The following is a 26,490-nucleotide window of genomic DNA, read 5'->3' on the forward strand; positions in this document are numbered from 1 at the left end:
ATATTCGGGCAGCCACCATCTCTTCCAGAAAAAAGTTCACCAGGAGACACCGTTTCCCTTAAGAAACGTTGGGATAGAGTAGCTGAAGGCGCTTCCTCTTTCGACATTGAAGCCTGGGTGCAACGTTCCACGGTGGTACGACGGCAAGAGCAGCCGCAGACCTCGAACGGTGGCAGGGTTAAGAGGCCTCAGAACGCGTTCATGCTGTGGCGCAATGCTTATCGTAACTCGATCAAAGCCTTGTATTTCGATAGGGAGTCTAAGCCGAATTACTCCAAGGTCTGCGGTGAGCTTTGGCTGCTCGAGCCAGCATAAACCCGTTATTAACAGAAAGGAAGTAAAAGAATGGATAAGAAATTCGGGCCGCCGTGTGTCCAGATAGTCCTCATGGCACCGCTATTTACCATCCTGGGAGGATTCAAATACCTCTGCATCAAGACTTTCGACGATGATCAGTGTTTCTATAGTAAGAGGGGTAAAAAGGTAAGCGATGATGCAGTGATGGAGAAACGAAACGACGAAAGTGTGGACGTTCGGTTTGAACACCCCGCTCTCTACAGCAAGTTGATGTTCCAATGGTAAGCACCATGGTGCAGGGCATACTCGACAAGCTAGCACGGGACGTGCTACGGAGTATGGGGAGAGACCGTACGACCTGCCGTAGATTTGTTGGTAGATTATTGAAAATGAAGGTTTACTGCCTGTATTGAAGGTTGACCTATTGTGACTGACCGTTATTGTCGCGTCCCACCTGCCAAAAGAGTACAAATATTAGATAGAGGTGAAAGAAGCGGGTTAAGGAGGTGGCTGGTATCATCAGCCACAGGAAAAAGCGGCTGTGCTACGTGGGGGCGGGCTTCTAGGTTCAATTGCAGGCAGCTCGAAACTAATTGAGCTAGGAAAGGGCAATTCTTCGGAAACGCGCCGACGACATGCACAGCGTACGCCAGACGACCGACAACATGAGCCGGAATCCGACACACATGGCAGCGAGCACAACAGGTGCGGGGACAAGCTCCCGACTTGGTCATGGCAGCATGACGACCGATGGCTACCAAAATACAAGTCCAAGGCAACCGTCACTCCTGCGTATCAAGAGAGACGACAGCATAGCGACCACGGTTGTTATTTACTCTTTCGAATGACCAACGAACCACGAAGCACGCCGGCACATAGTGACTCCTTGAAGCCAACGAGGCTACCCAGTCCCCACGAGACCAGCGTGATAGACATTGCCACGACCGACCTGCATGCATCGCATGATAGACGCATCCCGCCGACGATTTCCCACCCGACTGCCGAGCACCACTACGTGGTTCATAGAGCGCTAAGGGTCGTTATGCCTGCGAATGGCCCCATTCACTCCGATGCTCCATTCTCTAGCCTTATACCTGATCGAAAAACGTGTCGCCCAAGGGATTGGCGTCAGCCACGGGGACGAATTGCTCAAACAGGGCTTTCACCTGCGACAACCATCCCGTGAGCCTTTGGGTTTTCTGCAGGAATCTGCAGTAATGTGCGTTTGCCTAAAGATGTCTACTTTTGCCAGTCCCCATTGTGGTAGCAAACAGTTCAGTAACTACTCCCATTAAAGTTATATAATTTAGATTCCCCACGAATCATCTCCCCAGCCTCACAGTCTAGCAGTTCGACGGAACCAATCGGCACGCTAAGAATCTTGGTAATAAGCTTCGTTTAGATTGCCTTTAAGAAAGCGCACAATGTTCAACACCGGTCTTGAACCCCTCGTTCACGTTCCCGAGAGGATTGCCTTAGCACCTCGGCCACGCCCCAACCTATCCCCTAATCTTCAGAGCAATCTGCTCCCAGTATGCGCTACTGGCGGGAAATTTGCGTGAACTTCGTAAGACGCCATTCAAGGATCTACGCATCTTCCATGACGTGATAATGCCCTCTAGCGCTTTTATCTGTGGCAGCGAGGGATTCTGTAAGAGCCATAGGTCTTCCTGTCCCCTTGAGAGTTACGTTTGCCCGTGGTTGAGGGACCTCGTCGAATCGCTTTGTGGGAGTTTTCGTAGAGTATATCCCATAAGCGATCAACAATCTCATCATCACTTCCTCGTCGAAACCTTGTCGAATAAGCTCCTTATGTGTCACTGAACCGTTAACTCTCGATCGGTCGGTACTTCCTTTCCTCTTTTGACAGCACCTTGGTACCGCCAATATCTTCTTCCCAATATAGTCCGCCGGATCTACCGGGAAAGGAAGATATGTGTTCGCGTACTCTCCCTGATCCACGTCTATCTCGCAGATATTGATTTGCAGGACCTCGGGGAAGTAGTCGTCGGTCGGAACAAGATGATCAAATGTAACGCCGTAATAGTCGATTTCACTAGTAGGCCGATTGATTGTTAGCAAGTTCCACGACGAGAGAGATTGTGAAATGGTCAAATTTGCTCGTACTTCTTCTGGTCCACCCAGCCAAGGTACTCATCTCGCACAATTAAGTCATTCCCGACGTCCATGCGGACGTGTTGTCCATATATAGCGCGATATGTCAGTGTTGCGAGCTCCAAGGCAGCCGGCTGGGGAAATTTCGTGCCACAGGCGTTAACATGCCATGGTACCTCCGGAAGAAGTTTTTGGACAGATACTAATGGGCCTTCGATCTGAATCCTCACTGGCTTATTGCATGGCGGTGGGTGGTAGGGATGAGGAGGGTTCTGAATGCAATGCGGAATGTACAGCGGAAGAGCCATGATAAGAGGGTGAACTAAGGTCGCCAGCAACGGGTTCGGAGGAGGTCATTAAGAGGAAGCAATAGTAGATGTAAGGCTGAATGGCCAGCGTTTCCAAATGGCGAGGATCACATGCAATATGCAAAGCCCTGATTCTGGAATTCGACCCCGCACCTTAAACTTTGTTATTTTGAAACATTACTATCTCTCTCTTTGTTTCTCTTGCATCGAACAAACAGCATTATCAAACCACAACAATCGTACTTCGCCGCCGCTTTGTTGAAGCGAACTTTCACCAGCTAGTTTCACTGTTGAATCTCCTAGTCATATATTCCAGCATACCCCATCTTGTATAGAGACTCGTGAGTCTAAATTGTTGTACGGGAATAGTATGTTATCTAACTAGAATCAAAGAAATGTGCACCATCTACACGGACTACTACAACTGCGGCCATAGGGTGGAGCAGACTAGGACTGAATCTTGTGCGAATCCAGACACCTGTGTTAAGAGCTACGTGGATGGGAGAACGCTCAACCGTCACTGCGGAGATATGAGATGTAACACCCCGCCATCATCGGACTAGGGAAGCTTTCTGGGCAGGGGCACGAGGAGTTTGTAGCGGCACATTCCTAATCTTGGACCGGTAGAGTTGCGGATAATAGCGATTCCTCATGTCTATTCCGGCTCGCATGCCCATTAGAGTGAGAAATTCCCAACTGTCATGATGTACCTAACCCATACGTATCGCACGAATCTTTGGGCGCACGCCCACATCACACTCTCTCACAACTGAGCAAAATCAGGTGCGAAAACAACAACAACATAATGGTATAATGAGCTCGAGTTGGGAACCTCGCCAGGGCAGCTGCTGATCTGGTTCCAGACCATGTTGGCGTTGGTAGTTTCTCCTCTTCGGCGTGTCTTGACGAGGATAAGTTCTTGCGCTGGCGCACTAGCGCGACTAGGTGTCCCCTAAAAACCAGCGTGGAGCTGGTTCGCGACCCCGCGCCATTAGGGTCAACTGCCCCGCTGTAGGCCAACAGGTGCGGACAACTAAAAGCTATTATAGCTCAAATGGTCACTCCAGGAATATGGGTCCAGCAAGTTGGCAGAGCCGTCTTGAATAGCTAGACCTCCGCCATGGCCCATACCAAGACAAGGTTCGCAAGAGCGACTTGTCGCTGCACAACAAAACACGGGACGTCAGGCGGTACTGTGACATCTTCAGCGCGCTTGCGTGGAACCCGACGCACGAGCGGATGGAAACGGCGATGCACGTACCGCGAGGGCAGCGGGCGCCGGACCTCAACAGGATTGTCTGTCCCCATGTTCCAGTTACTTCCCCATCGAGTTCCTCCTACTCCGTTTCTGACAGCCGTAGTTTCGTCAATCAATCGCCTGCTATACGAGATCGAGCGTCCAAGCCGAGCGATCGATTTCTAGGCCTCGCCGGGCAAGCGGCGGCGACGCGAATGCCGTTGTCGACGCGGATAACGACGCGGATAGCGAGTACGAAACCGACCCCGAGTATACTGCAACAGCCCCCTCTGGCACAGTAGACACTGCACCTCTGTCTTCGACATCATCCCCGACGAGGATGGCGTGACTGTCATTCCTAATAATCCCACGGATCTGGACCAAGAGCGGCTCGAGGGGAAAGGTTTGGATGATTTATTGGGGCCGAATCTAAAACGATGCGAACGAGCCACTACCAGTAATGTTGGAGGACTGATATTGCCAGTACCTCACCTCTCCATTTCGAGGGAGAACCGAGCGCCAGCGTCGATATGAGTGGCTCTGTCGTGCTGAGTGCGAAATCGACCCCGAGTATACTGCAATAGCGCCTACTGGCACGGCAGGCGCCGAACCTGTGGCTGTAAATGACATCCCGGGCGATGACGGCGGCACTTTCATTCTCAACAGTTCTACAAGGCAGAAGAGTCAGAGGCAGCAGCTATTTGCAGGTACATATCCTATCTTCTTTGACCGCGACGGAAGAGGAGCTCGTAACAGCAACAAATGCCACGATCAATTTCTTATCCGACATAACGACGTAATTTAGTAGGCACGAAGAAGGCGATCCTTCGTATCGCGCTGGCAACGCACCGCACAACGTACACTAGAGCGAAAGCCTGGAGGCCGATCTCGCTGCTATCAACACTCGGGAAGGTGATGGAGTCAGTCATTGCGGAGAGAGTCTCGTACCTAGTCGAGACGTTTGGGCTCCTCCCAACCAACCACTTGGGGACACGGAAACGACGGTCGGCAGAGCAAGCACTCATGCTCCTGCAAGAGCGCAGAGCAATCGCGAAGGGATAGAAGTCATCATCAACGACGCCCTCGCATGGGAAAGAAGGAGCGGTGCGACGTTCGAAGCGGACAAGACAGCTATCATTCACTTTGCGCGCCAACCGTACAAAGCCGACCTGACACCCGCCACCATTAAGGACGGGATGTACGGCCCAAGGATCACGTCAAGATCCTTGGGGTCACCATGGACACGAAGCTCAAGTACGAGGAACACATCGCCGAAGCCGCGGCCAAAGGGCTGGAGGCCGTCCTGGAGCTGAGACGGCTCAAGGGGCTCTCCCCTGCCACGGCGCGACAGCTTTTCACGGCGACGGTGGCGCCGGTGGTGGACTACGCGTCGAACGTCTGGATGCGCGAATGCAGGTACAGGGCAGCGGGACCCGTCCACCGCATCCAAAGGATAGGGGCTCAGGCAATCGTGGGAACATTCACTAGCTTTGGTACTGAGACGGCTCGGCGCTGCTAACCTCGTGGTAAAAGCTGCTCAGAGGGCGGACTCTTACTTGCGCATAGCTTACCCCACGTTGTCCGACAACATGCTAGGTGCGGCAGCTTGTAGCACCGCCAATGGCGATGACTTGAGGTCTGTCGTCTCGCCGAGTCGCTACATCACTAGCAGCATGCTGCTGGCGGCTAGATTCCACAGTTGGCTCATACCACTGGTCACATTGCATCTGACCCGGCGTGGTTGAGCGTGTGTCACTCGGAGTACCAAAGGCCATTTCTTTTATCGAAAAATTCTGAACTGCATCAACAGACATCCGTAGACCAGTATCAGGCGGCATGTAGGTCGGTGTTTCGCGACTGCTTTGACGTGAGGCACGGAGGCGTCTGATCGGAGGTCACGGTCTTTGATTTGCAAGGCGTCTTGAGGTATCGAGCTGTACTAGGACCATCTGATCAGCGAAACGCTGTATCCTTCCTCGAACTGGATCTCCGACTACAGTAGATCGAGTTCCACTATCTGATTCTGTATGATTCATCAAGTGGGTGATGCGTGGTCTATTTCTTGCAAAGCCTTGGCCCTCGGCTCAAGGCATCGGCTCACTCTCAAGGCGTTGAAAGCTCACCCCTTGTGTTGAGATTGATTGGGTCCTCGTAGAGCTGTAAGTGACAGAGGGTCAACTTTTGGACGTTTCACGCATGCTGTGATTTAGCTACAACTTCAACGAGCCATTGCTGGTCCGATGCGGTACAGTGACTGCTTTAGACTGACGGATGCAGCAGAAAGAGAGTATGGTATGCCACTCGGTGGGCCCCTCCAAATGGGCAAAGCCAGCGAACAGTAGCAGGCTAGGGGCGGGAAGGGACACGATCATGCGCCGATACTGTCGCGTCCCACTGTCGGCCGTGGCACATCTGCTGGCTCACAAGAGGCACTTCACGCCCCTTCAATTCGCACTAAGCAGCGCGTGGAAAGTAATCCTGAGAGACCGAAACAGGCATTCTGGGCCGCACAAATGTACTCTCCGATTGTGCCGTTTCCAACGTGGCGCACCGAGTCCGAATGGAATCAGGATCACCCAGTGTGCTGCCGTTTTGCCGCGTCAGCTCGAAGACTCTCACGGGCTGTTTCCGGTCCTGACTTCTGTTGGTCCCATTGGCTTGGTACCTCAAGGTACACTCGTCAAAAAGAGACGGTGTCGTACTGTACTGGTAGGTTGACTTATATGTAGTTCATCTTGCGATGCTAGACTTTCGAGCAGGGAATGCTTCTTCGTAGCCGGTCGGAAGGTATCCTATCAAGCTCTGCATTCGGATTGTGGACATCATGTTGGTGTGCCCTTTCTGAGCGAATAGCAGCAGACCTGGGGTGAACGGGGACACGAACAGCCACTGATACTGTTATGCCCCATTCTCGGTCGGCGCACTTGCTGGCTTATACGGAGGCACTTTCGGGCCTCTAATTCCCATTGAGTTGTGCGTAGCAAAGTGACGGGGAGGCCGAACTAACTGTTCTGCTTTGCCCGACCGCAGCCTCTAACTAGACCGTTTTCGATGCATTCGCAATGGGACCAGAATCATCCATTGGTGTACTGTACTTTACTCTTGTTGATGTTGGGAACCTCGCCAGGGCAGCTGATGGTCTTGTCCAGGACCCAGGTTGGCGTTAGTAGCTTCTTCTCTTCAGCGTGTCTTGACGAGGATAAGTTCTTGAGCAGCAGAAAGATTGGGCAGTTGGCCCTAATGGCGCGGGGTCGAGAACCAGCTCCACGCTGCCTTCTAGGGGAGACCTAGCCCGCTAGTCACGCTAGTACGCCATTACTACGCTTCTGACTCTGTAGGCCAACAGGTGCGAGCAACTATGAAAGCCAGACCGGAAACAGCCCGTGGGTGTATTCTAGCTGATGCAACAGAAAGACAATACTGTATGTTACTGAATGATTCTTGCTCCATTCGAATCGGCGCACCACGTCGGAAAGGCTGCAATTGGAGACTACGGTCGGTCGGACCAGAATGGTTGTTTCGGCCCCCGCCATCACTTAAGAATTGGAGGGACCCGAAAGTGAGCATCGACCCATCTACGCTAACAGCGGTGGGTTCTAGACCTGACCCGCTGGTTGCGCTAGTGCCCTGCTACTCTTCCGACACTGCACTCCAACAGTATGTAGGGCCAACAGGTCTGCAGGCAACTAGGAAGTCGAGACCGGAAACAGCTCGCGAGGATCTTCGAGCTCTCGACGGATGCGGCGAAAGACTACGCTGCTGGATAGTTCAGGCTCTGAGGCGACCGGTCTCTACCAGAACGGTATAAGCGGAGCGGGGGAACATCAGGCTCTGGCCCTGCGCATCAGAACAGGTATGGGTGTCACAAGCTGCCCGTCCGGCGTCCATTCCGTCTCCCAGTGCCACTTGCGCGACGATCCCGATTCTGAATCACAATCAGCCAACAGAATCCAAGACCGAAAACAGCCCGTGAGACTCTTCGAGCTAACGCAGCAAAAGACAGTACTGTATGTTACAGGATAACTCTGGTTCCATTCGGAATCGGCGCACTTCGAAAAGGGTACAATGGGACACTCGGGCGGACCGGAATGGTAGCTTGGCCTCTTGTTGACGACTGTACCTTGAGGTACAGGGCAAGAAGTCGCTTTAAGTAGCATGGTCAGAAACAGATGCAAAGGACTGATGTACAATACTGGTAGGTACGAACCAGAAGAGCTGCATCGAAGACGACGGCAAGAGTCACCACTCGTGAGTAGTGAGCAGTAGGGCAGTAGCTATGGCGCCGCAGGCGGACAGCGAGAACGCCTCACGTCCATAATGTATGTACATACCGTACTTTCAAGGAAGCCATAGTATCCCGATGAGTATGAACATTCAAATCCCTGCAACGCCTTCAGAGTAACTCGATACCTGAGCGGGTGACCAAGCATTTGCGACAAACCGGCCACGCACCATACATTCGTTGAGGTCGACGCAGAATCAGATGGCGATCAATCTGATGGGGGAAGGGCACAACATATCGCTTATCAAATGGTTTCTATACGGCTCGATACCCCGCAATATATATTCGAGGACCGTGGAAACCTCCGGGCAGGCTCCTTCGCGCCTCCATTTGAAGCAGTCGCGAGCCACCGAATTGAACGCCGGCTGAACACCAACCTACCGATGACTGTTGATACAGTCCAATGTTCTTCGATAGAAGAAGCAGCCTCTTGTGTTCCGAGTGACTCAGGATCGAACACAACTGGTCAGATGCAACACTACGACTGGTATGAACCAACAGTGGTCTCTAGTCGCCAGCAGCATACTAGCGGTAACATAACAACGCAACGATCACACGGGCACCAAGTCGTCGTACCTGGCGGCACTACACGCTGCGGCACCTGGAATAATGTTCGACAATGCGAAGCAAGCGATGCTCAACTAGAGGTCCGCCCTCTCAGCAGATTTTACCGCGCCGTTAACAGCGCCGAGCTAGCCCAGTACCAAAACGAGCTTGGCGATATCGAATACTTAGTCGCGATCTTGGGCCGAGAAGTTGAAATCTGGGAAAGCGAGTGCGGGTCTCCATGCGGTAGACACAGGCGATCAGCACGAATTGCGGCTAGGAGCTAATGGCACTATGAGCACCGCTGGCTATTCCACGGCGCCCACGGCATCCTTGTTGGATGTTGGTTGTAGTCTGCGTCCATCAGTCATGCTCCCGTCCTCGATTTTGTCATCTGTGAGACATAAACCAAGTGAATACTATTGCTCCGACAGCTTCAACTCTATTTCTCCCATCAAACGCTCATACTCTTTGGTGGCAATGCTCTGGTCATAGGCCTCTACGGCCCGTTCGATAAGAGCGTCCTTCTGAAGCATCAAGCCCTTGTATGATTGAAGGCTACGAGCGACAGAAAGCCACACAGCTTGCTGTTGGAGTAGCTGACGCTTTTCATTCTTCAGATTCTCCCTTTCCATAATATTTCTGCGTCGGAGAGCCTGGTAAAATGCATCTCGATTGCGCTTTATTTCTTGTTGCAAGACAAATAGATTTCTCTGGGCATTGACGGGTTCGTCAAAATACGGTTGACTGCCGTTTTCTTCATGTGATTCTTGCCATCAGGTATACAATCCTTCGTAACAAGCCGATATATGCTATGCGCGCTGAAGCTTGGCAAGTTATAAGGTGGGGGGCATCGCGGGAATATCGGATATGGGGTCTATATGGCTTTCCGAATCACGCGCGGGACCTACTGGAGTCCCTAGCCGAATCGGCTAGGGCTACCAGGAGCATGGCCGATGGATGGATTGGTCCGCAAAGGCGTAACTTAGACTCTTCGTCTATTGATCGTCTGCCACATCCCTCGAGTGTCGGAAACCAAGCGTCTTCCAGTCGCCACTCGACCTCTGACTCCTCCTGGGCTCCATTTGCTGCGAAGTGCTGGTGGCCTTGGGCACTAACTCGGAGAGACGTTTGGGGGAACAATTGATGCTGATCCGACGTTCCTACTGTATATTCACCCGCCCTCTTTTCGTTGGATACAGATACCTCAGGTAGTCGGCCCCAAGAAGGATGATAACCGACTCGATCTTCAAGTACAGCGCGTCAACCCCTTGAAGACGAGGCTAAAGACCCGTGAGCGAATGGGCTCCCCTATCTAACTGTTCTTTCATAACGGGATCATGGTAGAGACCTGTGAGCAAAGAGTGGCGGAGGAAGATGCGGTCGAATCACCATGGTCTCATTCGGGACTGGAAACATGTTTATCAACGGCCAGCGCGCCAAGTTAGTAAGGAAGCTAGTATATTTCGCAAGAAGCTCTCGATCATCTTCCACTTGATCACCTACTGCCCTGGTTAGTGAAAACCACTCCGACATTCGGATCGTTGAACAGTACAGATAACTCCTCCTTCCCAAGACTGACCCGTTTCTTGTTAGTGAGACTCGATCCAATGAAACCCCTGCAGTATCATCCCAAGAGACATTTATGGGAAGCCAGTCACCATTTGGTCGCAACCGAAGAGAACAACAAGTCAAGTTTCCCAGTACGTGGCTTTTAAGGGGCTCGCCCTTCCGTTCGAAAGACTTTGACTTGTCGATCCATACACCGCGACGCCGGTTCCACGTCAGATCCTTCACACTGCCTTCGGCATGGACAGTGACTTGTTCGAGACGGAGATTCAATCCTCGTTGCTTCTGTCGCTTGGGCGGTTCTTCTGAGCGCGGCAGTGTTGCTTTCCTCTTCAGGCAAGGACGTCTCGGCATCTCTGAGAGAGGGTTGATCTGCCTCTCCTCATCGGTATCCAGCGGCGCGGCACTGTCTACCCAATGGTTGGTATAATTTGTTGGCGAAGTTGGGGATGTCTCTGCGGTAGGTGACCCCTGGGTGACTGTCACACAATCCCCCACTGGAACCAGAAACGATGCGTCTGTCGGCTTTTCCAAGCTACTCGGAACAGGGGAGTTTGGTGTTGGCGGGCCAGGTGAGGCTGTCGTTGGATTTTTGTTCGTAGAGACAAGGGTCTGTGCGTCATTGGCCGCGAATACTCTATCGAGACTCGTTTCCAACACTGTATTGGATGCTCCTGGAACTTGGGGAAGCTGGAAAGAGTGGAATAGTTCATCCCCGAGTGTGCCCTCGCCCGAGTTTACTTCAGTAACTGCTTCGTTGATTATGGGGCCAAGACAAACCGCAGTGCCAGGCAACTTGCAATCGTCATAGCCTGGAAGGGATGCTTCGACGGAGGCTGAATCCTCCGGATCGTTCTGCGCGCGAAGGTAGCCCTTCATTAGGTCGGCTCCGTCCAAGAATGGGAGGTATGGTGATGCAGGGCTAAAGGGAAGGAGCTTGTACTGTATCGTCATTCGCCGTTCCATCATGCTCAAACCCACCCTTCACGAGCTCTTCCCAGGCCTCACACCACTTCTCGCCACATTCGGCGGGATTTTTCCCAAGAAGTATAGCATGTCGTCCAATACTGCAAGCCCCAAGTTGCTGCCATTGAGGCATTCGGATGCTAATAGTGTTTTAGGGGAAACGGCCTCGCTGGAGAAAAGTCCGCTGTCTGATCCCCTGTCCACAGGGGAGAGTAGAACGGGTACTCCCACCGTCTAACCATTCAAGCTCGAGTGGTAGACCAGGATAGGGGAAGTCGAAGCAGGAGGGATACTGATCTGCCTCTAGTTGATGGGCTCGATCGGTTGTCTGCGGCAATGTCATGATGGGTAGGGCGTGCGCTTTATCAGCAGTGTTGATCATGATGTTTTCAGCCGTGCACATTGTCGTGGGGTCTTGTGGTTGAGAAAGTGAAGAACAGAAAGGAAAGAGGGATTCCATCTGATGAAGGGTGGACGGATTTATATGGTTTTTGGATGTGCCGGGCAGATCGATCATCGAGTGACCAGATCCATCAGTTCTGGGTGCTCCGAGATGTTGAAGGGATGATTTTGTGCAGGCATAGCTAGAGTGAATTGCAATAGAGTTCAGACAAAACCTTTTGTCACAATGGAAGGACTCGGGGAAATTCAAGACTGGTGAGAATTAGCCAGATAGCTGTAATTTATACCCGCGAGGCTTTGTTTCCACGGGATGTGGAGGGCGAAGAGGCGAGCCCCTGTAAGTTCAGCCTGTAGGGCTCCTCTAGCAATCTGTAAGGGAGGCTGCCGCTTGGAAACGTCTTATGGTAGGAATCATTGGCCAACGGCAATGATCCTCCCGAGGCTGGCTGACGACGAGACCATGAGATGGACTCGTGGTTACGTCATTGGCGACATCAGATCGCTAAGCCCAAGCTCGAGGACATGCAGTAGCCAAGAAAGATCTCAACGCGCTATGTGGCCTAGCGCAACCTTCATTCCAGATTATCGCGGCTGTGGGCTTGTACTTCTCTGGTATCTTTGGACTGGTCGGCAAGCTGCTGAATGCCCGTGGCCTCGGTAGGCAGGTGAATAACGCGCTCGGCGGATTGGGTCTGAACAAGATTCTCGACGGTCTTGGTCTGGGTAGTGTTGGTGCCATCACTGGCCAGGACAATAAGAAGGGCGGCGGCAAGAAGTAGCTTTCACACTCAATTTTTCATTTGTTTTGAACAACAGCAGGTCTATGGGTTGCAAGCTTACCGTGTAGAGGGTTACTTCGAGAGAGTATCGCCAATTCGCTAGTCTCTTGAATTCCTATAAGACTCGTCACAATTGGTCGCCGGCCGTGATGCTTGAGAACTGACTTGGCTTCGTGGCTACTGCTGTCATAACTGCCAAGTACCACATCATATATACTCCGACGTCCTAACAAAGTTCGAAGCACTACTATGTCAGTTTGAGGATGAAGACATACAGCACGAGGACAAGGCTACGGAGTTCAGAGATTTGTACCTAATGGCTCAGAAGTACTACAGCTCTCTCGATTATCCTCACCAGCTGAATTTGCTGAATATGTTCGTGAGGAGTTCTTGCTTTATCAGGTTCTAGTTACTACACTACGGACAAGCCGAAGTGGCCAGTCTTGGCCCAGACGGTCGCATCGCGGGCAACGTTTATATGTTGCCCTCATACTTCCTCTTGTAGTGGAGCTGTCGCTTCCAGATCTTCCTCCCTTTACTCTTGCCCCATTTCTTGACAACGAGCTGCCTTGCACTATTCAACCAGTGCTCACCTAGGTCCTTCACCTCAACCTGATAGTCATAGAATCTGACAAAGAGAAGTTTCGTCCCTCGCTCTTGTATCGATGAGTGATAGTCCCCGCGTAATGTCCACAAAACTCCAATTGTTTCTCATGTGCTGTTCCATCGCCAGGGCCCGAGGCAATATCGGACCGCTATCGTCCAGCGTGAAAACCATTATGCGCACAAAATTGAGCTAGGGCACAGTATATACCAGAACCAATGGTTTGTAAGATGATTTGGCAGCTTTCGCTGTTGCCGGCTTCGGTTCCGTCTCGTTGACCGTGAGTCGGGGACATAGCAACCACCAGATCCATAAAAGAAATGAGAACAAAGACTTATAGTTTAGTATTAACCCGAATGTTTATTGTCAATATGATTTTGTTTTTGGCATTCCCTTCCCCATGTGCACAGCCCCTACCAACGGTAAATGGTTTGCTCAGGAACAAATGGAAAACGTCTCAGAAAGAACCCAGGCCCTGTGCTTCCCACGCGTAAAAGAAGGGATAGAAGCAACGAAAACATAGCGAAAACTGGAAGACATGGGTGAAAAGCAGTCGAAGGCTTCAGCGTCGATACGGAGCAGAGGTTTACATCTATATCAAAGTGCCCCGTAGGCGCAAACAGTATCTCTTCGTATCTCACAGGGGTATGTCACCGTTAACACTAAGCGACGTTGTAGGCACCCCTCCCCTCCGCGACTCACGTGGCCACCGAATATGTTGACTTCCACTAAACACTAAATAATAACCTAGGAAAAGCAGTATCCGCCACCTACGGTAGTTGTTGGGAGTGAGTTAGATGGGCCGGACCAAGGCAAGGACGCGCACCAGAAACTGTTGATCGCGTGTTTTAGTCGAGAGGGCAGGAGTTCAAGGTATGTCCCAATGGGGCAGCCCCAACCAAGCATCTTACGGAACGGTAAATGTAGATGGGAGCGATTGGGTTCCCTGGGTAGACAAGGTACGACGGCTTCGTATAGAATTCAATGGATATTTATAGCCTGCCATGGCTACTGTCGCCGTCAATCCTAAACTTGAGCACAAGCCTGGCAGTATATGATCCTTATAGCTCCAACCAGGAGGATGGTCGAATTTCATGCCATCCAAATCGAAGTCTGTGAAGTCCCCCTCGTTATTGATTCGAACTTGGTTATCGGTATCAAGTATAGCATCTGAGCTAACGTACGTTGCTCGGCTGGCTCGTTGGGGGCGTGCGTGCGACTTGCGCGTAAGAGGCCTGAGGGCTCGTCTGGGCGCTGCCGGCGAGGGCTGCGCCGTTCCTGAGTTCTTCCAATTGCTGGGTGACATTTGAAGCTCGGCGGTGAGCCCTGGATGATTGCCTGCTGGTTGTTGATGATCTCTTTCAGGTCTCGGATCTCGGTGCGGGAATCGTGGATCTCGTTCTGGGAGCTGGCCACGAGCTCGTAGATGCGCTGCAGCATCTCCGGTCCGATGACTCTATTGTTGCTCGAGCTTGTCTCTGCTCCATTGTCGCCTTCATTCGAGAGTAGCGCCTCTCGTGCTTTGGCGCTGGGCTTCGCCCGCTTCGCTCTTTTGACCGACGTCGCGATAAAGTTTGGCGCGTCCACCACGATCTCCATCTCTGCACGGTCCTCCATTGTCGCGTTGGACGCCCGCCGCCTTTTCATCCAACTCCCCTTTCAGTAATGGAATAACAAATAATTGAACAAAGATAAAATAAAGGTTCCTCTCCCAATTATCGTCGCTCTAGAGCATCCCCGAAAGTGCAGTCGTATTGCAAACTAGCATTGTCTAACTAATATCCCAGCCCCATTAAGATCACAGCAGTGTCCGGGGAGGCGGATCATGATGCATCTGCGGGTTACAGGAACTTGCGCCTCAAAGGTTGTGATTGGGGTATTGGAAACATGTTACCGGACCAGCCCGGCCCTTTTTGTGCAGCCCAGGTATGCAGGTTGGTAGGTTTCTCACCTATCGGAACGCGCTCATGTTCCCGGAACACGAGGAACGACTAGTCGTGTTTTGTTGCCGCAGTATATGCGCAAAGTACCTATAAAGCCATAATTACGAGGACTATTCTGCTGCAGCCGATGCAAGCACAGATGAGCAGACATTGCTTTTGCCCAATCGGAACGGCAGCACGAGCGTCACATCTATGCACGACCGGCGACGCTCGAGAGCTGGGCCTGATGCACCTCGATAAAACCCGCCTACGTGATACCGGGGGCTATGTTGTGGCGGATCTGGGGGCCCCAGAGGCATCGCTCGTCGGGACTGTCTGGGCTGCGGGCGTGGACCACGGCGACGAGCGCGATGCGAACCTGCTGTGGAAATCCTCAGGTCGGCCCTCAAATACCGGCAGGTTTATGCGGTTAGGACAAAGAGGAAATATGGTGCGGATTATGTCGTCCCTCTCGAGCTTGCTATGATCGACTGAGCCAATGACAGCTTTACGATCCCGACTGCTTAAGCCTAAGAGCCTGGTGTCTAGACGTTCCATACTTAGATGATACACCTGGAAAGCCAGCATGGATCGCCACTTCACGCACGCATAGTGGTTGATCAGGAATTTGCACGCATATGAATGAGAAAACGCCGACATCCCCCTTCGGTGTCCGACTTCTTCCCTACCTAGGCCAAGCCTCTCGCAAAACAGTCAACATGTGGTGTACCAGAGTTCTTGTCGAAATTTATCACGCATTTACATGCTCAACCGCCAGGGTGCCTTGAATCAACCCACTGGAAGGTGGTTTGTGGATCTACTCAGCTAGTACATCATGAACTAAACTTCCTAGGCTCAGAAAACAACGTGCTGAATTATCTTGGAGAACGGGGCAGATGGGCCAAAAAACTTGACAGTCAAGCTCGAAGAAATAGCGTGTTCATATCCGAACTGGCGGCAAAGGCATGGTGGAGTTGGAGGAACATTGAGGCTTTGTACTCGGACACGGCACGTTGAACGAGGTCTTCGTCGGGTTGTTGTGGCGCGCAAACTACCGGAGACTGTCAAGATGACACTCTTGCACCCCAACCGCAGGCATGGAAGGCTTGACGGGGGCAATGGCATCGGCAGGTAAGGGCTGACGAGAAACTGGCCGGCTACTTTAGCGACCCGCGCCACCATGTAAGACGATTGGCTGGCATGCATTGTACAGCCCCACATGTCACTAGTTCTGCAACATTAAACACTCGGCCCCTCGATTAGCTGTTAATGCATGGGTGTTTCGCGCCATGAGTGGTGCGATCACCAGGCGCGAAGGTGGTCCCGCAGATCGAGCAGCGACGCCTCTACTGTGGACCAATAAAGAGATGGCGGGTCTAGCTGCCTTCTCTCCAGCGTTATGCTCTCTCTGTTATTCAGCCATGCTCGTTACGTAGCAACACATGCACTAGACGTTTTAAGCTACGATTCGTGAGCTGGCTTGAATACGCATTTCTCGATAGCTTCAAACTCGCGGGATCCAACGGTACGTTGGCTACTGGCCTTGCGATCTAGCTCATTTTGTGCCAATATGGGCCGGTTATTAAAGTGCCTTTGGTGCCACAAGCTGTGCTCAAATTCAGAGTTAAGGTATAACTCAACCACACCTAGATTGTCTCTGCGTGGGCTGAACAAGAATAATACAGGAAACACAAAGATCGGCATACTAAGCCTTACAAATGCAATACACCTGGATGTTTCAAGAGCTTCAGTACCAGAACGATCTAAACCGCCATAAGCGAAGCATCCACCAGAGTGCCCTCGACTCTGGCAAACAATACGTCTGTAACCTGGGAGTATGTGTGACAAAGACAAGATATGGCCACGCGCCGATAATTTCGGGAGCCCATTTGAAGCGTGTTCACCATCTAGCTCTGCAGGAGACCGAGCTTGAGCCCTTCGATGGACGTCCATGATGCCACCTCCAATAGCATCAGGATGTCGACACTTGTCGCAATAGCCCGGCTCCAGCAGGATCTCGCAGGCATGGAGAAGGCTTTAGATGGTCTATCCCCGGAGGACGGCTTGCAATCTCTTGACGAAGAGTCTCGTTCGGATATCCCAAGCGTCCAAGTCGATTACCAAGTGTTTCAAGCGTTCGCAAAGACTGGCAAAATCATGATAGTGGGAAATCGATCCCCGGGGCCTATTCAGTCGGCGACAACTGGGCACACAAGAAACAGCCAAGCATAAAGCCACAGAGTTCCCCGCTGCTCCGTTCCAAACATCAGACAGGGAGGTACCAAGAATGATATTTTCTCATCAGAAGCAACCCCTGAGTTCGCCCGCTGCCTTGTCAGACTTCAGGTATCAGGCGGATCGAACCAGCTGCCACCTCACTTCCAAACGCGAAATTGTCAGCGCCAAGGCATAGTTGGCTACGCGAACTGCTCTGTGGCTCAGATGGAACGGACAGGAAGTAGTTCGATATTTATAATGGAAATTTGTGCACGAAAAGCAGGAAGCACCTTCGAAGTGGAACAAGCTGCCGTATGGGTTGCCGTACGCGGTATAGTACTGTTGTGAGCCCACCGCATGTTGATCTCGCAGATGAGACAATGCCGCGGATTCGATGTCTCTTCGTTCGTTTAGAGCGCGGTCAATTCACTCTCTATACGTGTGTACTTGTCCGGTAGATTCTAAATGGCCTAGACCTCATAGAGAAAAAGCCAAAAGTCTGGATGAAGCCTGGTCTATTGTAGCTACATGCCATGCTTTGCCGGTGGCTCGCTTCCGACCACCTGGAGAAGTTGTTCGTCTCGATAATACAAGATAAAGAGCCGGACCTGGACCCTCTAATCGGCATGTTCTCGCCGTCGCTCGAGCCCGAGTCGGATGACTCACAGACGGCTTATTCGTCACCGGATGTCAACCGACACCCCGAAACACTTACTACCACGGCAACTGAGCCCATGTGCCACTCTTCTGTAGAGGCCCCGTCAGTAGTGTCTGCGTCGTTGTCATCGTCAGGTGTTGCGTCTAGCAGCAGCGAATGCGCCTCGAGCCGCACCACCGTCATCCGCGGCTTCTCTCCCTCTCAAGTTTCCATTCCCTGCCCTGCAGCTTCGCGATCAGAATCAATGAAGCGACTCGCCCTGGACGCGATTCCCGAACCACAAGCCGCTCCGCCTACTGCCCGGTTCAGATTAAGAAGCAACCCGCTAAACTTGCTCTTGGCGGCTCTTCTGGCGATGAGTCCTCTCCCCAGAGTTTAGTGCAACACAAGGCGCTCGCCCCCAGGGCCAGCCAAAGATGTTCCAGCTTGGCGCATCATCTGAATCTGTTGAAGATCCCAGCCCATCCTTGAAGAGCGCCATGAAGTCCCTTCCCCGCTAAAGCTGATGGAGGATTTGGTTCAAGGGTATCTGAGGGCACGTACTCCCAGATACTTGCATATAGCGAGTAAGCTCAAGTCCCCACCCAAATAATTTCTCAAAGAGTCTAGGCGACCAAAGGCCTTAGCGAGATCGCTTGGCCCCAAGGACCACCAGGTGCTACGCAAGTCCTGGAAATCAACCCCAACCCTCCTTTTAGGTGAAAAGGGGGCAGTCGCATGACCATGCCCTGCGCCAAAACTTGCTGTCATCTAGTGAGGCCTTCAGCCTAAGCAGTGACCGTTTCACTCATCAGCACACCTCCGCTGCTTGATCACTTAGTCTTAGTTCATTCCTCGAGGCTCTCCCAAACTGCCTCTTTCCTCTCTTTCTCAACAAACTCGCCAAACACGTTTTCGGTATACGACATCACTCCCGGCTTTACGCGATGGCATTATCCACTTATTCTCGTGATGATCCTATCAACGAACCAGACCAACCCATAGACCGGATTACCGACAAGCTGGAGACACCTTCGCTGGATGACCGCAGTTACCGCGTTGTTCGTCTGGCCAACCAACTGGAATGTCTCCTGGTCCACGACCCGGAGACAGACAAAACAAGCGCGACTTTGGATGTCAATGTCGGCAATTTCAGCGATGAGGATAACATGCCAGGCATGGCTCACGCCGTGGAACACGTAAGTCCCATCGTTTCCTTCAAAGAAACAACAACAGAGACAGATGCACTGCTCAGACAGACCGGCTGACGGCTTCTTAGCTCTTGTTCATGGGGACGAAGAAGTATCCCGTGGAATATGCATACAACCAGTATCTCTCCGGCGCATTCAGGCCACTCAAACGCCTATACTGGTGCAACTTCCATAAACGCTTTTTCGAAGTAGGCGCAAAATCCGGCGAGGGCGAGGAATCATCCGAGTCTCCTTTATATGGCGCTCTGAACAGATTTGCCCAGTTCTTTATTGAGCCGCTGTTCCTCTCCTCGACTTGGATCGTAGGGCTGCAAGCCGTTGATTCGGAGAACAAGAAGAACCTGCAGAGTGACCCAGTGGCGGTTACCAACTCGGGAGAAGAGCTTATCAGACCCAAAGCACCCTTACTGCCACTTCTCCACAGGTAATTTCGAGGTTCTCAAGACAGAACCCTGAGGGCACGCGGCATCGATGTGCACGCCAAGTTTATGGAGTTCCATGGCAAGCATTACTCGGCAAACAGAATGAAGTTGTGTGTGCTCGGCCGTGAACCCCCTTGATGTATTGGAGCGCTGGGCAGCTGAGGCTGTTCTCAGCTGTGCCCAACAAGAACCTGCCTCAAAGCCGGTGGGAAGACGAAGTCCCATTTGCCAAAGACCAGCTGAAGTAGCAGTGCTTGCAAAGCCCGTTATGGACTCAAGGGAGCTTAACCTCTTCTGCCATTCATGGATGAGGAGAAGCTACACGAATCACAGCCCGGTCAGTACATCAGTCATTTGATTGAACATGACGGACCTGGCAGTGTTTTCTCTTACATCAAATCGAAAGGCTGGGCCAACTCGTTGAGTGCTGGTGTGTATGCTATCTGCCCTGGCACCCCTGGTGTGTTCGACTGCCAGGTTCGGCTCACTAAAGATGTAAGTGCTACCCTAATATCTTAGACAAGACCCTAGGCTAAACTTGATACAGGGCTTGATGAATTACAAGGAAATCGTCAAGGTTTTCTTCCAATACGTTACTCTGCTTCGAGAAACACCGCCGCAGGAGTGGATTTTCGAGAGCAGAAGGGTATGGCCGATGGACTTCAAGTTCAAACAGAAGACACCAGCCAGCCAGTTTACCGGCAATATTGCCGCCGTTATGCCAAAACCATTGCCAGAGAGTGGCTATAGTGGGCAGAGCCGACTCCGGAAGTTCGATGCGGGTCTCATTGCCAAAGGGCTGGATTGTCTCCGGCCGGATAATTTCAAATGACTCTGGTCTCCAGAGACTACCCTGGTGACTGGGATCAAAAGGAGAAATGGTATGGGACCGAGTGCAAAGCCGAGAAGAAGCCTGAAGAGTTTCTCGTGGAGATATCAAAGGCCGCTAATGCTGATGCCAAGCGCGTCTGCCTCAATTGCATCTGCCGCACAAGAACCAGTTTATCCCGACTAATGCGGAAGTCGAGAAGAAGGAAGTCAAGGAGCCGACCTTGATACCGCGCTTGCTACGGAACGACAAAGTGGCCAGGACCTGGTTCAAAAAGACGACACCTTCTGGGTGCCGAGAGCGAACCTCGTGGTCAGCTTCAAGAACCCTATCATCTTCGCCACTGCAGAGAACTCGATGAAGGCGAAGCTGTACACAGACCTTGTACGGATGCTCTGAAGGGTATTCCTACGACGCAGACCTGGCAGGCTTGCAGTACAACGTCACTTTGGACTCGCGGGCCTTTTGTCAGGTGTCAGGTTACAATGACAAACTCCCAGTCTTGCTAGAGCAAGTTCTGATAACCATGCGTAACCTGGAGATCCGTGATGAACGCTTTGATATTGCCAAAGAACGGCTGTCTCGCGGTTAGGGCGGGGGTCTGGGCCGCGGGGGGCGGTTAAGAACAGGGGGCTTCAGCAACCGTTACACAAATCAGGGATTATATCTCGTGGCTCACCTCAGAGCATGAGTTGTCGTTGACCAACTCGAGGCGGAGCTCCCTGGCATTACCGTTGGGGGCTACAGAGCCTTTCACCGACAGCTCATCTCTCAGATGCATATCCTAGAAACCTACATACACGGCAACCTGTATAGGGAGGATTCCCTGAAGCTGACCACGATGATTGAGAACACGCTGAAGCCACGCGTGCTCCCCAGGACCAGCTGCCAATTCTGAGGTCTTTGATGTTCCCCCGCCGGTGCCAACTATCTCTATAAGAAGACGCTCAAGGATCCCGCAAATGTCAATCACTGCATTGAATACTATCTCCACATCGGCAGTAAGGGTGACCGCATGGTGAGAGCAAAGACACAGCTGCTTGACCAAATCGTTCACGAACCTGCCTTTGACCAACTGCGCACCAAGGAGCGACTTGGCTATGTTGTCTTCAGTGGTCTGCGAGGTTGCTCAGCAACCTATGGTTTCAGTTCATTATTCAGAGTGAGAGAGCTTCTGAATACGCAGGTCATGGATCGATTCGTTCCTGAGCGCTCAAGCTACTGCGTTGGCAACATGAGCGATACCGAGATTCGAGAGCCACAAGAAGGGCCGTGGTGGTCAAGCGCCTGGAAAAAATGAAGAATCTCGACCAGGAGACTGGAAGACACTGGGCACAAATCGCCAATGAATACTATGATTTTGAAGCAGGTATGGCTCTCATTCCCCGAGCGCCGAAACATAGATTTGATACTGATATTTTCAACCTAAGCGCAGAAGATACAGCTCATGTAAAGCAGCTTACGAAGTACGGCATGATCGACTTCTACTCGAGCCACATTCTGCCGACCTCGCCCAGCAGAGCCAAGTTGGTCGTGTGAAGAGGCCCAAGGGACAAGCACCAAGACTCAGGCAGCCTCGGCCGGAAGAGCAAACTGTGCCCAACAATGGAACCGTTCCCTATAAGATCACGGATGTCAGAGTACAAGTCTCAACTTGTAGCCAGCTCCGGGGACGTCCGATACGGGAGCTTGGCTTCTTTGAGGATTTTGACTCAAACTGTGAGCATTGTGACAGGAATCGAATATTGCTGCCGTCTATAGCCGCTTGAAATTGGCAATATTGGACAGGATCGATATGAGGTATCAACTACTTGTGGAAATGTATTTGTTTTGATTCTATGGGCAATTTTCTCGTATATACACTTTTACACAGGCTATAGAACGCCGCACTATTGCTTTAAGGTTGTTTTTCTCATGCTTGAGTATTTCTAGTGAGGAACATGCGACGTGTACCGAAAAGCCAGTGGGTTGGAGCAGATGCCGATACAGGAACCATGGGCTGCCCAGTTGACGTGTGGAATTGTACCTCGTATTTGAGAGCCCTAGATTGGTGGAGACTGCGGGGGTTTGCAGTCGCACGCCTGACTAAGAACGATGGGACAAATCAACTGTGGTGCTACGATAGATATGGTCTGATGGGCGTATCTACGGAAGTAAAAACCCAGTTCGAGAGCTCTCATGCTCAGCACTCAGCTCTGCCCCTTGTAGTTTTCACCAAGTACCGCAAACAAGCAATGCTTTTATTCTCAAGCGGTATTATGTCCCGATGCCCAGTACCGAACCTGTAACGCACCTGCCTTTTGACCGCCTTCAATCCAGCTCAGACCAGCTGCCACGACTTAGGCCTACCAGAGGCGATCGTTATCAGCTGCACCACGACGAATCGGAACGCTTCATCAGTAGAAGACGCAAAGTCGTATGCGGCTTGATTAGCCTGCCGCGATTCCTGCTTCTATCAGCAATCGATAGATCACTTGCGCCATCTTACGAGAATTCTGCAACGGTCGAGTTGCGTCACACATCAGTAAATCCAGTAATTTCTGCTCAGCCTCCACAATCTAGGGCCCGTGCCCTGAGATGATCATGTTTACCATGATGCTGCCCTCGCTTAGCCTCCTCTCTCTGACCGCCAACTGATGGGCCAAAGGACATTGCAGTAGAGACGGAGGGGTAATTTCAGAATCCCATGCAGCCGGCCGCTGGGAGAGTCTCTCGAGTACCTTGTTGTGGTATGGCGTAATAGCCGAGATTATGCATGGCGTAAAGAGGACAGAGAGAGCAACAACAAATGCACTTTACCACAGCCCGTCAAGCGAGACTGGCGCATAGCGGAAAGCTCTATAAAGCCATGGAACCCTACCGGACGACCATGTCGCTCTCATCAACCCACCCTCTCCTCTCTGCCCAACGACCGTAGGTCAATCTCTAGCGACGAATTATGGCGGTCGCCAACAATTTGCGCCCACTCTTTCTAAAATTAATCGAGTCCGACAGCACGCTGGTCCAATGGACCTGTAACCTGTGCCATTCAGGCCCCTCCTGAGTGGATCTTTGAGTGCCGATATTGCAAAAGGTTCACGCGTGCCGAGCCTGCGTTCTGGCATCTAGTCCCACGCTCCCTGGTAGTGTCGAAAGCCTGTAGGAACTCTCAGTATATAGCGACAGGCAAACAAGGCAGTAGATGACGTATGGGGCGGTAGGGGACCGTGGCCAGCGCGAAAATGGCAGGTTAGGGTTGCCCGTCAGTGCTGTGTCAGTTCTTATAATAGCTCTCCTTGCAAATACCACGCCGTGGTACGCTTGATCCCCTGGGCAACGTTGAACGAGTAGTCGTGGCAGTTCTCAGAGCTCAGGATCGCCTCGGCGGTGAGCTTAAGGATGTTGATTACTGTTCCCGGCCCGGATGGATTATGTAGGTCAGGAATTCTAAGCCCATCTTTGTCCCATGTCCTCGTGGCCGTCCTCGTGTATGTAACACAACTTTCCATTTGAAAGCATAGCAAGAGGTCGGCTTAGGCCCGACCATCGCGCCACAACATGGGGACGAGCTTCTGCGGTGGCTCTTCGTCTTTTGACCAATCGTCGCAACGACCTGGCATAGAAGCCGTCAATTTCTGCTTGCTGCGCCTCTCAGTGAGAATTGTGCTTTGCCTTGATGGAAGTAGCTGCCCGAAACGTTTGTGCCCCCAGCTGAGAATAGCTTACACGAATTATGTGCTTGGCGAAAGCTATCTTCAGTGATAAGGTACTGAAAGTGGCGACAGGAGGACAAGTCGGGCACTGCACTCAATGCGAGGCTCGTGGCGACGTTCGCCATTATTTCGTAAGGCAGTTTTGAACCCGAGTGGGAGTCGAAACGCCGTTCTTCGACCCACCAGGTATAGCAAGCCTTTTCATCATGCCGGAAGAGTATACGCACAATCAGAATGTCGCAAGCGCAAGTCGAGCGCAGCAACCGTTCTCTGCACCTCGAGCATTTCTGCCGTGCTGGCAGTTGGAAGAAGGCGGGGACGAAGCCTGGAACAGAGAACTGGCCGTCAGGAAATTCCCTGGCAAATCCGCATGCTTATCGTGGACGCCCCACGTCAGTGCAGTCGGCCACGACTCTTCTTTACAACCCGGAGTCTCTGCGGAAACGATAACAGCCGCTACCACCAACATTGCGGGTCAGGTACATCTCCGCATGGCGTCGCGGTTAGTGTGCGGAAGCCGAGCAGGAGGTATGTTCTAGAGCACTTCTTGGGTAGCACGGATAGATAAGAGCAGCCAATCCGCTTACATTGTTTGCCCTTTCGCCCCAGTGGCCCGCAGGCCAGTGCTGAGCTTCTCGAGGCTCCTGCAGCTGAGCCCGACAAGCAATGACGCCGGGTTTGGCTTCAACGGTGTATATGAGTGTCACCTCGCTAGACTCTACCAAAAAACAAGGGTCGTGGGGTTGCCGCGATATGTCTTGGTCTGCATACTCGGATGAGACAATCAGGGTCGAACTGGCTTCAGGATGCGTGCGGGGCTGATCGATGCTCAACCCCGTACAACCGACGGCCAAGGGAAGAGTCTCGAAAGAGTGCTGCATACCTTTGTCAATTGACTATCACGCACTGCCATTATTGTGGCCCTCCTCTTAAACCAATCGCTTCCAGGCAGGCTCGGCGTAGTGGCCCTGACACTCAAATATCATTTTGCCGGGAATAAGCTGGCATTACCAAGTCGGGTTCATGATAGATCAATCAAACAGGAAGCACCTATGTGGCTATGAAATGCACTGTTAGGAGGCTTCACAGATGTTTTTATCAGGGAGAAAGGAAGTCCGCGAGCACCTCAGGCCCCCGGCCTCCCAAAATTCCTGTCAAGCCTGGACTGAATCACTCTGATAGGCCGAGCAAGCCATCATTGTGCCATAACGCCCAAAATGCACGACCTCTCTGTTTAAAGATACTCAAGAGTGGGCTCAATAATCACAAGCCCTGCCATGCAATCAAGCGGAAAACCAGGCCCATGGCAACACACACAATAAGAATTCAGACAAACCAAGGCGAGAGCATGACTACCACAGTGTACCTGGAGACTACAGGCTCCAGAAAATCTCTTTGATGCTGAGAGAAAAATAATACAGGCAAATGAACAGTAAGCAGCAAGCGAGGCCAATAAGTCGCCTAACTATTGGCAGATAACAAAATAGCGCCATAATGGTGAGTGCTATATCTTATCGTACATCGGAATCCTTACATTTGGGTTCATCGGTTCCTCTAAGTTGGTAGCAGAAGTGTTTGCTATGGTAGGTAGGATGAGACTTATCAAGAGTAACGCTGAGGCTGATGAAAGTAGGAGCTTTGAAATCTTCATGAGGATGGTCAGGCGAAAAGAAGGTTGAACGGAAGACGAGCTTTATGTATCGAGCTTTTACACCCATTTTAAGTTACGCATGGGCTACAGCAGGGGAGCCCTGTTGAAATGCTTTGCTGCCTTGACTTTCTTGTGCCTGGTATGGATATTTATTTCATTGTTTTCACTTTAGATTAGGCTACTGAACTGGATCATCCTATGCCTACCTATTTCGGCGGGTGAGGACTGCTCGAACTTGATTCCGCCATTCGGCCAATCGTCGCCAGCTGCCAGTTAGCTGAGGTGATGTTGGCTGGTTGGGCGGGGAGGCGCAGTTGTGATCAGGCTGAACCCAGGGGTGCCAGCGGGCTGTGATTTGAGCAGTCACAATTTATAAATAAAGTACTGTCGGGAGACATACTTTAGAAGTCTGTTTGATCTGCCTCTGAACCAATCCGCTTCCAGGCAAACAGCAGATGGCCTGCAAAGCTGGCTTTCAACTCCTTGACGGGACCCTGTAGGACACAGTGCCAATGGCTATCTCATAAACGTATAACTTGGCGGCGAGTGGGGCTGAGCGTCAGCGCGAACGACAGTTGTTGGTACATTGGGGCACGAAAGCGTGTTGCAATCAGACTAACTCGAGGATAATGCAGGGCTGGTTGATGCAGAACAGCTCCACCCCGTAGCCAATAACAGCAGGGGGCGATGTATTGCATGCGTCATATCACCTCTGGGCGACTGGCACTTATTGGGGTAGCATTTCAGGAGATTTGGCAGCCTCAAAAGAAAGGCCATCTATGGGCCTTAGCAATACAAAAGTAG

The 26,490-nt window shown here is 51.8% G+C and overlaps 4 protein-coding genes across 4 annotated transcripts; 3 read left to right on the top strand and 1 right to left on the bottom strand.

The window, feature by feature from the left end:
• Window positions 1-2,125: 2,125 nt before the first annotated feature.
• Window positions 2,126-2,486, bottom strand: PG998_014768 (uncharacterized protein; the record flags this gene model as incomplete). Its single annotated transcript, XM_066881584.1, has 3 exons — window positions 2,126-2,213; window positions 2,246-2,353; window positions 2,425-2,486. 3 exons carry the CDS (start codon window positions 2,484-2,486, stop codon window positions 2,126-2,128), a joined length of 258 nt encoding a protein of 85 aa, XP_066723429.1.
• Window positions 2,487-12,149: 9,663 nt separating this feature from the next.
• On the top strand, window positions 12,150-12,501 carry PG998_014769 (LEA domain protein; the record flags this gene model as incomplete). Its single annotated transcript, XM_066881585.1, has 2 exons — window positions 12,150-12,203; window positions 12,304-12,501. 2 exons carry the CDS (start codon window positions 12,150-12,152, stop codon window positions 12,499-12,501), a joined length of 252 nt encoding a protein of 83 aa, XP_066723430.1.
• A 5,276-nt stretch (window positions 12,502-17,777) lies between these two features.
• On the top strand, window positions 17,778-18,281 carry PG998_014770 (uncharacterized protein; the record flags this gene model as incomplete). Its single annotated transcript, XM_066881586.1, has 1 exon — window positions 17,778-18,281. One exon carries the CDS (start codon window positions 17,778-17,780, stop codon window positions 18,279-18,281), a length of 504 nt encoding a protein of 167 aa, XP_066723431.1.
• A 547-nt stretch (window positions 18,282-18,828) lies between these two features.
• PG998_014771 (uncharacterized protein) lies at window positions 18,829-21,643 on the top strand (the record flags this gene model as incomplete). Its single annotated transcript, XM_066881587.1, has 8 exons — window positions 18,829-19,080; window positions 19,161-19,516; window positions 19,623-19,719; window positions 19,848-20,009; window positions 20,062-20,285; window positions 20,360-20,480; window positions 20,605-20,727; window positions 21,287-21,643. 8 exons carry the CDS (start codon window positions 18,829-18,831, stop codon window positions 21,641-21,643), a joined length of 1,692 nt encoding a protein of 563 aa, XP_066723432.1.
• Between the last annotated feature and the right edge of the window lie 4,847 nt (window positions 21,644-26,490).

The sequence above is a fragment of the Apiospora kogelbergensis genome, assembly GCF_038363985.1.
Source record: "Apiospora kogelbergensis strain CBS 113332 chromosome Unknown utg000013l_segment0_segment0, whole genome shotgun sequence".
Classification (NCBI taxonomy): Eukaryota; Fungi; Ascomycota; class Sordariomycetes; order Amphisphaeriales; family Apiosporaceae; genus Apiospora; species Apiospora kogelbergensis.